The sequence below is a fragment of the Schistocerca cancellata genome, chromosome 6 (genome assembly GCF_023864275.1).
Source record: "Schistocerca cancellata isolate TAMUIC-IGC-003103 chromosome 6, iqSchCanc2.1, whole genome shotgun sequence".
Classification (NCBI taxonomy): Eukaryota; Metazoa; Arthropoda; class Insecta; order Orthoptera; family Acrididae; genus Schistocerca; species Schistocerca cancellata.
The window spans coordinates 238594797-238608969 of NC_064631.1; the positions used below are offsets into that span (position 1 = coordinate 238594797).

At 45.0% G+C, this 14173-nt stretch overlaps 1 protein-coding gene across 1 annotated transcript in view; it reads right to left on the reverse strand.

Moving 5' to 3' along the window:
• Positions 1-14173, reverse strand: part of LOC126191112 (mucin-5AC) — a 304373-nt gene that overhangs the window by 85076 nt on the left and 205124 nt on the right. Inside the window, exons 5-6 of the mRNA XM_049931854.1 lie at positions 11833-12034; positions 5339-5557 (exon numbers count right to left, since the gene is read on the reverse strand). Coding sequence (XP_049787811.1) covers positions 5339-5557; positions 11833-12034 — 421 coding nt within the window. The remainder of the gene's footprint in view (positions 1-5338; positions 5558-11832; positions 12035-14173) is intronic.

The following is a 14173-nucleotide window of genomic DNA, read 5'->3' on the forward strand; positions in this document are numbered from 1 at the left end:
AAACTAACTTATGCTAAGAACAACACATAAACACCCATGCCCGAAGAAGGACTCGAACCTCCGGCAGGAGGGGCCGCGCAATCAGTGACACGGCTCCTCAAACTGCGTGGCTCATATTTTGTAATAGGAACGTCTGTTTAATGATCCCCTACTTACATGCCTTCCATTTGGTTTTACAGACATTCTAGATTACTCTAGTTTTATTTGAATCATAATCGACCTAAGATTTGAAATCTGAACTGACTGCTTTCGGAAACAATTATAATACGTATTATCTTCATCTCCATAGTCGTCGAGGATTACTCTTGTTGAAATTATTTTGTCTTCAAGGATCTCATAATTGATATTTCACTCTTTTCTGTAGACTTCCTCTATTACGGGCCGGCCGAGGTGGCCGAGTGGTTCTAGGAGCTACAGTCTGGAACGGCGCGACCGCTACGGTCGCAAGTTCGAATCCTGCCTCGGGCATGGATGTGTGTGGTGTCCTTAGGTTAGTTAGGTTTAAGTAGTTCTAAGTTCTAGAGGACTGATGACCTCAGATGTTAAGTCCCATAGTTTAAAAATGGTTCAAATGGCTCTGAGCACTATGGGACTTCACTTCTGAGGTCATCAGTCTCCTAGAACTTAGAACTACTTAAACCTAACTAACCTAAGGACATCACACACATCCATGCCCGAGGCAGGATTCGAACCTGCGACCGTAGCGGTCGCGCGGTTCCAGACTGTAGCGCCTAGAACCGCTCGGCCACCACGGCCGGCAAGTCCCATAGTGCTCAGAGCCATTTGAACCATTCTGAACCTCTATTGCGTCACTCTGTGGTTTCGTAAATACACATTATTTGCGGATTTCTACTATCGCACATTCTCTCCATATGATTCAATCATTCCATATTGTGTGTTTCCTCCAGTATACTCTACAGCCATACATGTAATCTGAGTCTCATATCTTCATTCAGAATGCAATCGACACTAGGTTATCCCAAAATCGACTGCAGAAACCTCATTTCTGCTACCTGCATTCTTTTCTTTCCCCTGCCAGAGTCTAACAACTCTTCTTTATGAAGTATTGTATGGACTGTCACACTTCTATAAAATTTTACTACCGATTCAACGGGCTTTTGTACCTAAAAGAAAAAATAGATAAAGAACTAAGAATATTAGAAGTCAATGAAACAAATAAAGGCAATGATTTAAATATGGTTAACGAAATGTATCAGAAAAGCTGAAAGAGTGACAGTTAGTAAAAGATGATGAAATCACGTTGTCTAGAGTAGTAAAAAAGTGTCACATATGTTCTGCAACTAAACCTTAGGGAAAACGAACGGATGAGACCATTTTAGAAGAGTCTTACTGTTTTTACACCGCAATAATGGTAATAGCGTATGTAAATGATTGAATTATTTGACATTATTGTAAATAATTTTAAGAGTTCACAGATTTGCGTGGAATAGTGTTTTCAATCAAATATAAAGACTATTTTTTACTGCAGTGGTGAGGAACAGTGACTTGCCACTGTACGGTTTGTGTAGCGGCAACGTGTGCTGAGACCGCTTTTAGCAATGGCATGTAAAGAAAAAAGAAAATTTAAAAAGGTTTAATAACACCTAGAGGCATCTATTTAACAATAACAAATAAATGATTATATTAGTAATAGTTGTAAATATTTCCAAAGTTCAGTATGTAATACGAACGCCGGTCAGTAAGTAATGCAACATTTTCTTTTCTCGGCCAGTTGGGGTTGAAAAAATGCAGAATTTGTTGTGGAAAATCGTGTAATATTTTCGCTTCAGTTTGATGAAGTTTCGATAGGTGACGGCGTAATACGTGGCGCCTGTAATCGAGATGGGAGGTACTTTCCAAGCACAGAGATTCATTGAGCTTATTTTGGTGGAAAACCAGAGCGTCGCAGATATTCATAGACGCTTACAGAATATCTACGGAGACCTGGCAGTGAACAAAAGCACGGCGAGGCGAGTCGTTGGGCGAGGCGTTTCTCATCATCACAACAAGGTCGCGCAAACCTATCTGATCTCCCGGGTGCCGGACGGCCGCACACAGATGTGGCTCTTGCAACGTTAGAACGTGCAGACACTCTCAAATCAAATGTGATACGTTATGGGACTTGATTGGTCAAGCACACGAGACAGGTGAAATTTAAAAAAAATTGTTCAAATGTGTGTGAAATCTTATGGGACTTAACTGCTAAGGTCATCAGTCCCTAAGCTTACACACTGCTTAACCTAAATTATCCTAAGGACAAACACACACATCCATGCCCGAGGGAGGACTCGAACCTCCGCCGGGACCAGCCGCACAGTCCATGACTGCAGCGCATTAGAGCGCTCGGCTAATCCCGCGCGGCGCAGACACTCTCGTTCGAGGTAATCAAAGGAACAAAATCAAACAATTTGCTGCTCTATTGGACGTCTGTGTTGGTAGTGCTGACGCACTCGTCTACCAAGTGAGGTACTCAAAACTGTATGGATGCTGGTTTCTGGCCGCATAAGAAAAGATCATAAAGAGCGATTAAAGACCATTTGTTTGGCCTATTAAGGGACGCACTCCGGAGGAAGCAGTACGTGGATGGTGGGGAGGTTATTGATACAGCACGACGTTGGCTTCAGCATCGAAGAGTAGAGTGGTACTATGCACACATCCATAACCTTCCAGTAAGGCGGTCGCACTGAACGGAGATTATGCTGAAAAATATACTGATCATCCAGAACATTATGACCACCTACCTAATAGCCTGCTTGTTCACCTCTGTCATTGCCAACAGCGGTGACGCGTCATGAGAGAAATGATGCCTTGGTAGGTCGTTGGAGGATGTGGCACCATGTCTGCACACGCAAGTCGCCTAATTCCCATAAATTCCGAGGAGGGGGACTATGAGCTCTGACATCAGTCACACCCCAGATGTCTTCGAATGGGTTCAGATCTGGCAAGTTGGGGGAGCCAGCACACCAACTGGAACTCGCCACTGTGTTCTTCGAACCACTCCATCACACTTCTGGCCTTGTGACATGGCCAATTATGCAGTTGAAAAATGCCACTGCTATCGGGAAACATGATCGTCATGAAGAAGTGTACTACAAGGAGTGTACTGTACATTTTGGCGGTCATGCTGTCTTGCACGAACTCCACTACACCCATGAACGCCCACATGAATGTCCCCCAGAGCATAATGGAGTCGCCGACAGCTTGTCTCCGACCAGCAGTACAGGTGCCAAGTAGGTGTTCTCCTGGAAGACGACGGATTCGCGCCCTCCCATTGACTTGATGAAGCAGATATCGGGATTCATCAGACCATGCAACGCTTTGTCACTGCGCCAACGTTCAGTGACGATGGTCACGTGCCCGTTTCAGTCGTATTTGTCGATGTTGTGGTGTTAACATTGGGACATGCGTGGGTCGTCGTGTGCGGACGCCCATCGTTAGCAGTGTTCGGTGCAACTGTGTGTTCAGGCACACTTGCACTCTACCCAGTATTAAAGTCTGATGTTAGCTCCACCACAAATTGCCGTCTTTCCTGTTTTACCAGTCTGCCCAGCCTACGACGTCCGACATCTTTAATGAGGTGTGGGTCGCCCAACCCCACGACGTCTGGACTTGGTTTCACCTTGGTTCCACTACGTGTGGAAGACACTCGCCACAGCACTCCTCGAACACCCGAAAAGTCGTGCCGTTTCCGAAATGCTCGTGCCGAGCCTCCAGACAATCACAGTCTGCCCTCGGCCAGACTCAGACAACCATCCTTCCCCATTCTACACACGGAGAGCACGCTCACTAATACTACATGCACCGTGCGTGTGTCTGACTAGTAGTCAGGTGACACTGCTATCGCCTGGACGGGTTTATATCGATAATAGCGCCTTGACACCTGTACTAGCCGGCCGGTGTGGCCGTGCGGTTCTAGGACATAGTCTGGAACCACGTGACCGCTACGGTCGCGGGTTAGAATCCTGCCTCGGGTACGGATGTGTGTGCTGTCCTTGGGTTAGTTTTAGTTTTAAGTAGTTATAAGTTCTAGGGGACTGATGACCACAGATGTTAAGTCCCATAGTGCTCAGAGACATTTGAACCATTTTAGAACATCTGTACTGCGGAACGGACAGACAGACAGGAGCGCCTGCGATGGTGTACTCAACGACGAACCCGGGTGCACGAATGGCAAAACGTCATTTTTTCGGATGAATCCAGGTTCTGTTTACAGCATCATGATGGTCGCATCCGTGTTTGGCGACATCGCGGTGAACGCACATTGGAAGCGTATATTCGTCATCGTCATACTGGCGTATCACCCGGCGTGATGGTAGGGGGTGCCATTAGTTACACGTCTCGGTCACCTCTTGTTCGCATTGACGGCACTTCCAAAAGTGGACGTTACATTTCAGATGTGTTACGAACCGTCTTTCTACTCTTCATTCAATCCCTGAGAAACCCTACATTTCAGCAGGATAATGCACGACCGCATGTTGCAGGTCCTGTACGGGCCTTTCTGGACACAGAAAATGTTTGACTGCTGCCCTGGCCAGCACATTCTCCAGATCTATCACCAATTGAAGACGTCTGGTCAATGGTGGCCCAGAAATTGGCTCGTCGCAATTCGCCAGTCAATACTCTTGATAAACTGTGGTATCGTGTTGAAGCTGCATGGTCCGCTGTACCTGTACACGCCATCCAAGCTCTGTTTGACTCAATGCCCAGGAGTATCAAGGCCGTTATTACGGCCAGAGGTGGTTGTTCTGGGTACTGATTTCTCAGGATGTATGTACCCAAATTGCGTGAAAATGTAATCACATGTCAGTTCTAGTATAATATATTTGTCCAATGAATGCCCGTTCATCATCTGCATTTCTTCTTGGTGTAGCAATTTTAATGGCCAGTAGTGTATAAGTACTAATCGTGGCGATACCTGCAATTAGCTAAGTGGTCATAATGTTTTGACTGTACGTTTCTGTGTAAGGAAGCGAAAGAACTTCTTTCGTTAAATGAATTTTCAAGAACCGGGGAGATAGCTTCTGGTAGCGTTTTCACTTACCTGTTAGATGAGGTGTTGTGTAATGTGTGGTTGGAAGTAGGTTGTGATGTGGAAGACCCTGCATGTAAAGTGCTGCAATAAGGGAACATTGCATAATAAAGCTGACTGCCTAAGGTGGCTTTTAAGAAAGCTTAATCATTTATATGAGAGAAACTCATATGTACGAAATAAACTTCACATCGTCATGATAAACGGAATAACTAGCAAGTTACTTGCGACATGAGACGTAGCCTTTTCCTGTACGGTGAGCGGTGTCTGAGATGCGAAGAGCTAGCGAGCGCCGGCGCGGCTACTGACCTGCGGCGTTGACGGTGAGCGTGAGCGCGCTGTCGGGCGCGAGCGCGTCGCGCAGCTGGTAGTAGCGCAGGCCCGCGCTGTAGAGCGCGCCGTGCACCACGTGTCGCGAGACGAGCAGCCGCGCCGCCTCCGGGTCGGACAGCAGGCGCGCGCGCTTGGCCGCCGACAGCCGGGCGAAGGCGCGCTCCGTCGGCGCGAACACCGTGTGCGTCTTGCTGCCTGCGACACACCGGCACGCCGCCTTCAGCACGGGCACTCGCACTCCACCACATCGGTGCACACAGTCTACTCCAACTAAATCAGGTTCCTTAACCGTTTAAGTGGCCAAGATGGATATGTCCGTCTTTGGCCTCTGCTCATGTACCGAATCGAAGCAAGTGACCTCGAACGCTCATAACCACAATAAAATGTGATTAGGATATAAATCGCTCATCCCAGAAACACCGTCTAACCCTGAGACTTTTCTGACAAGGACTTTTTGAAACAGTATATACGGTGATGTAGGTTACGATCCCAGTATCACGCACTGCAGCCATTCACCCTGGTGGGCCCTCATTTGCGAGTAATCGAGGAAAAAAAAAATCGGAATTTTCCGTGACACTCAAGAGCACGAAAAAGAAAGAGGGCAGCATACAGGTCTGATTATTTGTTGTTGTGGTCTTCAGTCCAGAGACTGGTTTGATGCAGCTCTCCATGCCACTCTATCCTGTGCAAGCTTCTTCATCTACCAGTACCTTCTGCAACCTACGTCCTTCTGAATCTCCTTAGTGTATTCATCTCTTGGTCTCCCTCCGTGCTGCTCTCTATTACTAAATTGGTGATCCCTTGATGCCTCAGAATATGTCCTACCAACCGATCCCTTCTTCTAGTCAAGTTGTGCTACAAATTTCTCTTCTCTCCAATTCTATTCAATACCTCCTCATTAGTTTTGTGATCTACCCATCTAATCTTCAGCATTCTTCTGTAGCACTACATTTCGAAAGCTTCTATTCTCTTTTTGTCTAAACTATTTATCGTCCACGCCTCACTTCCATACATGGCTACACTCCATACAAATACTTTCAGAAACGACTTCCTGACACTTAAATTTATATTCGATGTTAACAAATTTCTCTTCTTCTGAAACGCTTTCCTTGCCATTGCCAGTCTACATTTTATATCCTCTCTACTTCGACCATCATCGGTTATTTTGCTCCCCAAATAGCAAAACTCATTTACTACTTTAAGCGTCACATTTCCTAATCAAATTCCCGCAGCATCACCCAATTTAATTCGACTACATTACATTATCCTCGTTTTGCTTTTGTTGATGTTCATCTTATATCCCCCTTTCAAGACACTATCCATTCCGTTCAGCTGTTCTTCCAGGTCCTTTGCTGTCTGACAGAATTACAATGTCATCGGCGAACCTCAAATTTTTTATTTCTTTTCCATGGATTTTAATTCCTACTCCGAATTTTTCTTTTGTTTCCTTTACTGCTTGCTCCATATACAGACTGAATAACATCGGGGGTAGGCTACAACCCTGTCTCACTCCCTTCCCAAACACTGCTTCCTTTTCATGCCCCTCGACTCTTACAACTGCCACCTGGTTTCTGTACAAACTGTAAATAGCATTTCGCTCCCTGTATTTTACCCCTGCCACCTTTAGGATTTGAAAGAGAGTATTCCAGTCAACATTGTCAAAAGCTTTCTCTAAGTCTACAAATGCTAGAAACGTAGGTTTGCCTTTCCTTAATCTATTCTCTAAGATAAGTCGTAGGGTCAGTGTTGCCTCACGTGTTCCAACATCTCTACGGAATCCAAACTGATCTTCCCCGAGGTCGGCTTCTACCAGATTTTCCATTCGTCTGTAAAGAATTCACGTTAGTATTTTGCAGCGATGGCTTATTAAACTGATAGTTCGGTAATTTTCACATCTGTCAACACCTTCTTTCTTTGGGATTGGAATTATTATATTCTTCTTGAAGTCCGAGGGTATTTCGCCTGTCTCATACATCTTGCTCACCAGATGGTAGAGTTTTGTCAGGACTGGCTCTCCCAAGGCTGTCAGTAGTTCCAATGGAATGTTGTCTATTCCCGGGGCCTATTTCGACTTAGGTCTTTCAGTGCTCTGTCAAACTCTTCACGCAGTATCATATCCCCCATTTCATCTTCATCTACATCCTCTTCCATTTCCATAATATTGCCCTCAAGAACATCGCCCTTGTATAGACCCTCTATATACTCCTTCCACCTTTCTGCTTTCCCTTCTTTGCTTAGAACTGGGTTTCCATCTTAGCTCTTGGTATTCATGCAAGTGGTTCTCTTTTCTCCGAAGGTCTCTTTAATTTTCCTGTAGGCAGTATCTGTCTTACCCCTAGTGATATACGCCTCTACATCCTTACATTTGTCCTCTAGCCATCCCTGCTTAGCCATTTTGTACTTCCTGTCGATCTCATTTTTGATACCTTTGTATACCTTTTTGCCTGCTTCATTTACTGCATTTTTATATTTTCTCCTTTAATCAATTAAATTCAGTATCTTTTCTGTTACCTAAGGATTTCTAGTAGCCCTCGTCTTTTTACCTACTTGATCCAATGCTGCCTTCACTATTTCGTCTCTAAAAGCTACCCATTCTTCTTCTACTGTATTTCTTTCCCCCATTCTTGTCAATCGTTCCCTAATGCTCTCCCTGAAGCTCTCTCCAACCTCTGGTTCCGTCAGTTTATCCAGGTCCCATCTCCTTAAATTCCCACCTTTTTGCAGTTTCTTTAGTTTTAATCTACATTTCATAACCAATAGATTGTGGTCAGAGTCCACATCTGACCCTTAAAATGTCTTACAATTTAAAACCTGGTTCCTAATCTCTGTCTTACCATTATATAATCTATCTGAAGCCTGTCAGTATCTCCAGGCTTCTTCCATGTATACAGGTCTGATTATGTGGTCTAATGGAGATACCGGTAAGGTAGATTAGCGTATTCTCTCAGAGGGGTTAGCTGCCCTCTGTAATAAAAAGCTGAGTTAGTGGATCACATATGAACTTTAATAAGCGTCATGGTACGTCCACTCCGAACACATAGAACGAAAACTAACGAACAAAAAGCTTCAACACAGGAGGTTGTGGGTTCGTATTTTGTCAGGTGCGCTAAATTTATCTTTAAATCTTTATCGAAATTACTTCGATCATTATTTTTATTAAATTAATTAGTTTAAATGTATTTTTTTATTTCATTTCCTTTTTCACATCATTTTAACCACCGTACGAATCTTTTCATTTGTTTCATTTTTCCCTTTCTATCATTCTTTTTCCAGTCGGAATTTTTGTGACTATCAGTTAATAAAGAAACGACAAAATAATCTATTTATACTTGTGCAGTGGTGTGAACAAGGTATTCTTGTTACCGGACGTGCAATTTGTTTGCACGGTAATCGTTATCATACAAACATTAAGAACATAACCTAAATACCTATTGCACTATGGACAAAGTAGCACAGATAAAAACATGATGAATGACAGGTTTATAAGTAAAACGAAATTCAGGCAAAATGAGGAATAGATATAATGGATGCAATAATGTGGACGACAAAACAGGGTGATAAAACAAAAGAAATTAAATCGAAATTAATACATAACACTAGTTAAAAACACAGAAACTAAGATTTCAAGTGGAGAATGAATGATAGGAGCGAATGAAGAAGTTGATATTTTGATGAAAATTTTGTGACAAATGAACGGAATTTAAAAAAATAAAATTTAAATCAATTAGTTGAATAAAAACTATAATCAAAGTCATTTCGATAAAGATTTAAAAATAAAAATAAGATAATGCGGCTGACAATATGGCGCCCTTAATCTCTCGCATGTAAAGATGTTATCCTAGCCGTTACACCATGCACACAAACTGACAGCACAACTTTTTTAACGCTGTTGAGTGTCACACATAATTCCCATTTTTTTCGTCAGTTACTGGGAAACGAGGACAGACTAGAGTGAATGGCTGCAGTGTGTGATACCTGGGATCTTAATCTACATCACCGTATAGATAATTTCTAAAAGTCGATTGCACCGCTGGGAGTCTCTCCTTGTGAGACGTATAACTGCCGTGGGGAAACCTCAGTAGCTACCCACTCCAGTCCCAAACAAAGACAGTAGTATTATATAATAATTATGTTTCCAGTCGCAGACTCGCACTGGATATGTAACTACGATTTCAAAGATAGTAATTGTGGTGTCACCGCCAGACACCACACTTGCTAGGTGGTAGCCTTTAAATCGGCCGCGGTCCGGTAGTATACGTCTGACCCGCGTGTCGCCACTATCAGTGATTGCAGACCGAGCGCCGCCACACGGCAGGTCTAGTCTAGAGAGACTCCCTAGCACTCGCCCCAGTTGGACAGCCGACTTTGCTAGCGATGGTTCACTGTCTGCCTACGCTCTCATTTGCCGAGACGACAGTTTAGCATAGCCTTCAGCTACGTCATTTGCTACGACCTAGCAAGGCCCATATTCAGTTACTATTGAGACTGATTTTGTGAATAATGTGCCTTCAAGAGCGACGTTCATCATTAATGGATTAAAGTTAAGTGTCAAAGTAATTACGCCCGCTTTCTGAATTCTCATTCCTTGTCATGTTCCAGACCTCACGTCAGTATAGTTCTTCCCTCCTCACGCCAGCCTGCGTGAGCTAAAACGCGTGAATTTCGGCCTCCAGTTGTAACACGGTGTTGGCTCTTCTGCCAATACAACAGTAATCACGAGCTTGATTAATATCATTTTCATCAGCCAGTCGAATACAACAATGGCTTGCCTAAGTAGAGGATCATCGAATGCTAAGGGCTGATCATTTATCATGTTCACCGATCGGTTAAAGTAGAAAACGAAAAGAGAGGAAAATCTTTAAATTTCGGGGACGCTACTTTAAATTTCTGCTGCAGACGCGCCATTGCACAGGGACACTAGTCCGTCCCGCACTCGTTGACCTGGCTTCACAACTGGTTACCAAATTTAAATGACAGGAGATCGGGCCGCCTAGCTGGTCGGAAGCAGCAGGAACCGTTTCCATTGTCAACCCCAGTGAAATTGGGTATTGGAACCTTCCTCACTCCAAAGAAAGATACTACTGTCGAGTTTATAATACCTTCGAGAGACTCTCCCCGAGCACTATTCGGTTGCAGTTCTTAGTCACTAGTCGTAGTGCGAGAGTTGATATCATTTAATTATACATGAGCTGGTTTCCATCACCTTGGACGTTGCCTTGTGAGGAGGCAGTCAATTTTTTCGATCACCTTTATTACGCAGTTACGTTGTTTGAACCGCGAGCGGCTGGTACCACCATTTCACCAGTGCTGACGTGGTAAGTATTTTGCGCTGCTCTTGACTTTCCGTACGTATCCGTAACTCCAAGACGCCTGAGTGCAAAGTAAACCCAAATTGTGGACTAAGTTCCTTTCAGATGTCTAGCAAGACTACCTAGCATGTATTCGATTTTAAGACGAAAAATATACTTTGATTTGTCCAAATTGATGCCTGTTGCTGGTCTGTAGTTTCCCCCTCGTCCTCTTCATTCTATATGTTATTGAATCTGGCTGTCGAATTACTCGCATTAAGTGAACAGGTCTGAAATCTCCACAGTCAGTGGACAGAAGACTGGCAGGCGAGAATTCTTTTACCTGTCAACAGGGAAACGGTGACAGGCATTACAGCTGATTCTTTGATTCATTCAACATCTACAGCATCTGCAAACGGTGTGAGCCATTCCCAAGCAAAACACAACTGTTGTCTGTAGAATGACTTATGCTAGTTATGTGAATAGTATAGCTGCAGTAAGAGACCGTGTTTTGGAGCGTTCGGTTGTTGGTTAGAACGTAAAAGGTGTACGTGGGTGGCGGACGCGAATTGGTCCCTTGGAAGTGGCGGCCTCTGCTAGCGCTGGCACCGACGTCTGGTGTCCGTCCGTTCCTGCGTCAGGGCGAGTTCCTGACGCTGTGGCATGCAGGGGCCATGTAGGCTGCACGCGTGTCCGAGGTGCCTGAAGGGTTGCCGATCACGTTTCCGAAGATCTCACACCTCACTGAAGGTGTTCCCAGCAGAGTTCGAGCCGTCATAAAGACGAACGGTGGACATAACCCGATATTATTGTACACTAACAGATGTCAGGATACTTTTGCCTGGATAGCGTACATGTTGTTACTAGTATAAAGGCATTTTGACTACATACGATGTTGATTACAGATTGGAAAAGGTACGTGTTTCTTACTACTGGACATATGACTTCTGCATACACAAACGTAGTGCCTACATTTAATTAAAGAGAAAGTTTATTGTCCGCAAGACCATTCGACAGTTCCGATATCGATACTTTGAAATTTTTTAAGATACTGTTCATTAATCGAATGCTCTGTATCGATACATAAAAACATATCGAAACACAGTGGTATCGGAGGTATTTGAATGCGGGTTGTCGCACCGCTCCTGGTAGGGGAGGTGTTGGATTGCAAGCACGACTCACCTGAGAGGACGGGAGCGAGCCCCGAGGTGCGCACGGCCCGCAGGAAAGACTCGAAGCGGCGCTCGCGGTCTGCGAGCAGCGTCTGCAAGGCGTCGCCCACGGGCAGCGGGAACATGACGCGGTCCACCGCGTGCAGCACGCCCTGCGGCACCGGCACGTCGTGCTGCCGCGACAGCACGCGCGCCCCGTTGATGGTCGTCACCTGCGCGCGGGATACACCATATGCCATCACTGCTACCAACTCTATCATGTAATATAAAATAATCTTGGGTAGTAGGACGCGTCAAAGTAAAACACCGAAACAACAATACCGACGTTTCGACGATCTTTGCAGGAGTTCTCTTCAGGACGACTGACGTCTACATATCTAGCGGTAAGCTGCCCTGAAGAAGACAGCTGCAAAGACGGCCGAAATCTCTAGGTATGTAACAGATAGTCGACCTGACGAGGACTGCAGCAAGGACGGTCGAAATGTCTAGATACCTAACCGTTAGTCACCCTGTAGAGAACCGTTGCAAAGAAGGTCGAAACGTCGGTTGTTTAATTGTTTTAGTAATTGGTAATGACGGGCTAATTCCCAAATTTACGCTACAGTGCATTAAAATTGCTACACCAAGAAGAAATGCAAATGGTAAACGGGTATTCATTGGACAAATATATTGTACTAGAACTGACATGTGATTACATTTTCACGCAATTTGGGTGCATAGATCCTGAGAAACCAGTACCCCGAACAACCACCTCTGGCCGTAATAACGGCTTCGATACGCCTGGGCATTGAGTAAAACAGAGCTTGGATGGCGTGGACAGGTACAGCGGACCATGCAGCTTCAACGCGATACCACAGTTCATCAAGAGTGGTGACTGGCGTATTGTGATGAGCCAGTTGCTCGGCCACCATTGACCAGACGTTTCCAATTGGTGAGAGATCTGGAGAATTTGCTGGCCAGGGCAGCACTCTAACATTTTTTGTATCCAGAAAGGCCCGCACGGGACCTGCAACATGCGGTCGTGCATTATCCTGCTGAAATGTAGGGTTTCGCAGAGATCGAATGAAAGTTAGAGCCACGGGCCGTAACGCATCTGAAATGTAACGTCCACTGCTCAAAGTGACGTCAATGCGAACAAGAGGTGACCGAGACGTGTAACCAATGGCACCCCATACCATCACGCCGGGTGATAACGCCAGTATGGCGATGACGAATATACGCTTCCAATGTGCGTTCACAGCGATGTCGATAAACACGGATGCGACCATCATGATGCTGTAAACAGAACCTGTATTCATCCGAAAAAATGACGTTTTGCCATTCGTGCACCCAGCTTCGTCGTTGAGTGCACCATCGCAGGCGCTCCTGTCTATGATGCAGTGTCAAGGGTAACCGCAGCCATGATCTCCGAGCTGATAGTCCATGCTGCTGCAAACGTCGTCGAACTGTTCGTGCAGATGGTTGTCGTCTTGCAAACGTCCCCATCTGTTGACTCAGGGATCGAGACGTGACTGCACTATCTGTTACAGCCATGCGGATAAGATGCATGTCATCTCGACTGCTAGCGATACGAGGCCGTTGGGATCCAGCACGGCGTTCCGTGTTACCCTCCTGAAACCACCGATTCCATATTCTGCTAACAGTCATTGGATCTCGACCAACGCGAGCAGCAATGTCTCGATACGATAAACCGCAATCGCGATAGGCTACGATCCGACCTTTATCAAAGTTGGATGGTACGCGTTTCTCCTCCTTACACGAGGCATCACAACAACGTTTCACCAGGCAACGCCGGTCAACTGCGGTTTGTGTATGAGAAATCGGTTGGAAACATCCCTCATGTCAGCACGTTGTAGGTGTCGCCACCAGCGCTAACTTTGTGTGAATGCTCTGAAAAGCTAATAATTTGCATATCACAGCATCTTCTTCCTGACGGTTAAACTTCGCGTCTGTAGCACGTCGACTTCGTGGTGTAGCAATTTTAATGCCCAGTAATGTATTTCAATCTATTTTATACTGGTCGTGGAAGCATGCGATATTCAGTTACGTAAATTACTTGGCACCTGATGCTTAAGCGCCAAATTTGCGACAAGTACAGTCGGCAGACAGATACAGTACGGCAGTGGTACCAGCTGCGATAGTTAATCGTTTCATAATTTCTGTCTCCTACAAAAATCATACAAAAAATTTGTATTTCACATGCAGCATAAATCTCTAAAGCACTGGATATACCGAGCTGAACAATCCGCGACTTTTACTTTTTAAATAACTTCCGACAGATTTCTTTAAGGGGAGTTGGAATGCCCTATCTCGCCAATGTTAAATTTGCTAACTTTGTGTACCTTTTTCTT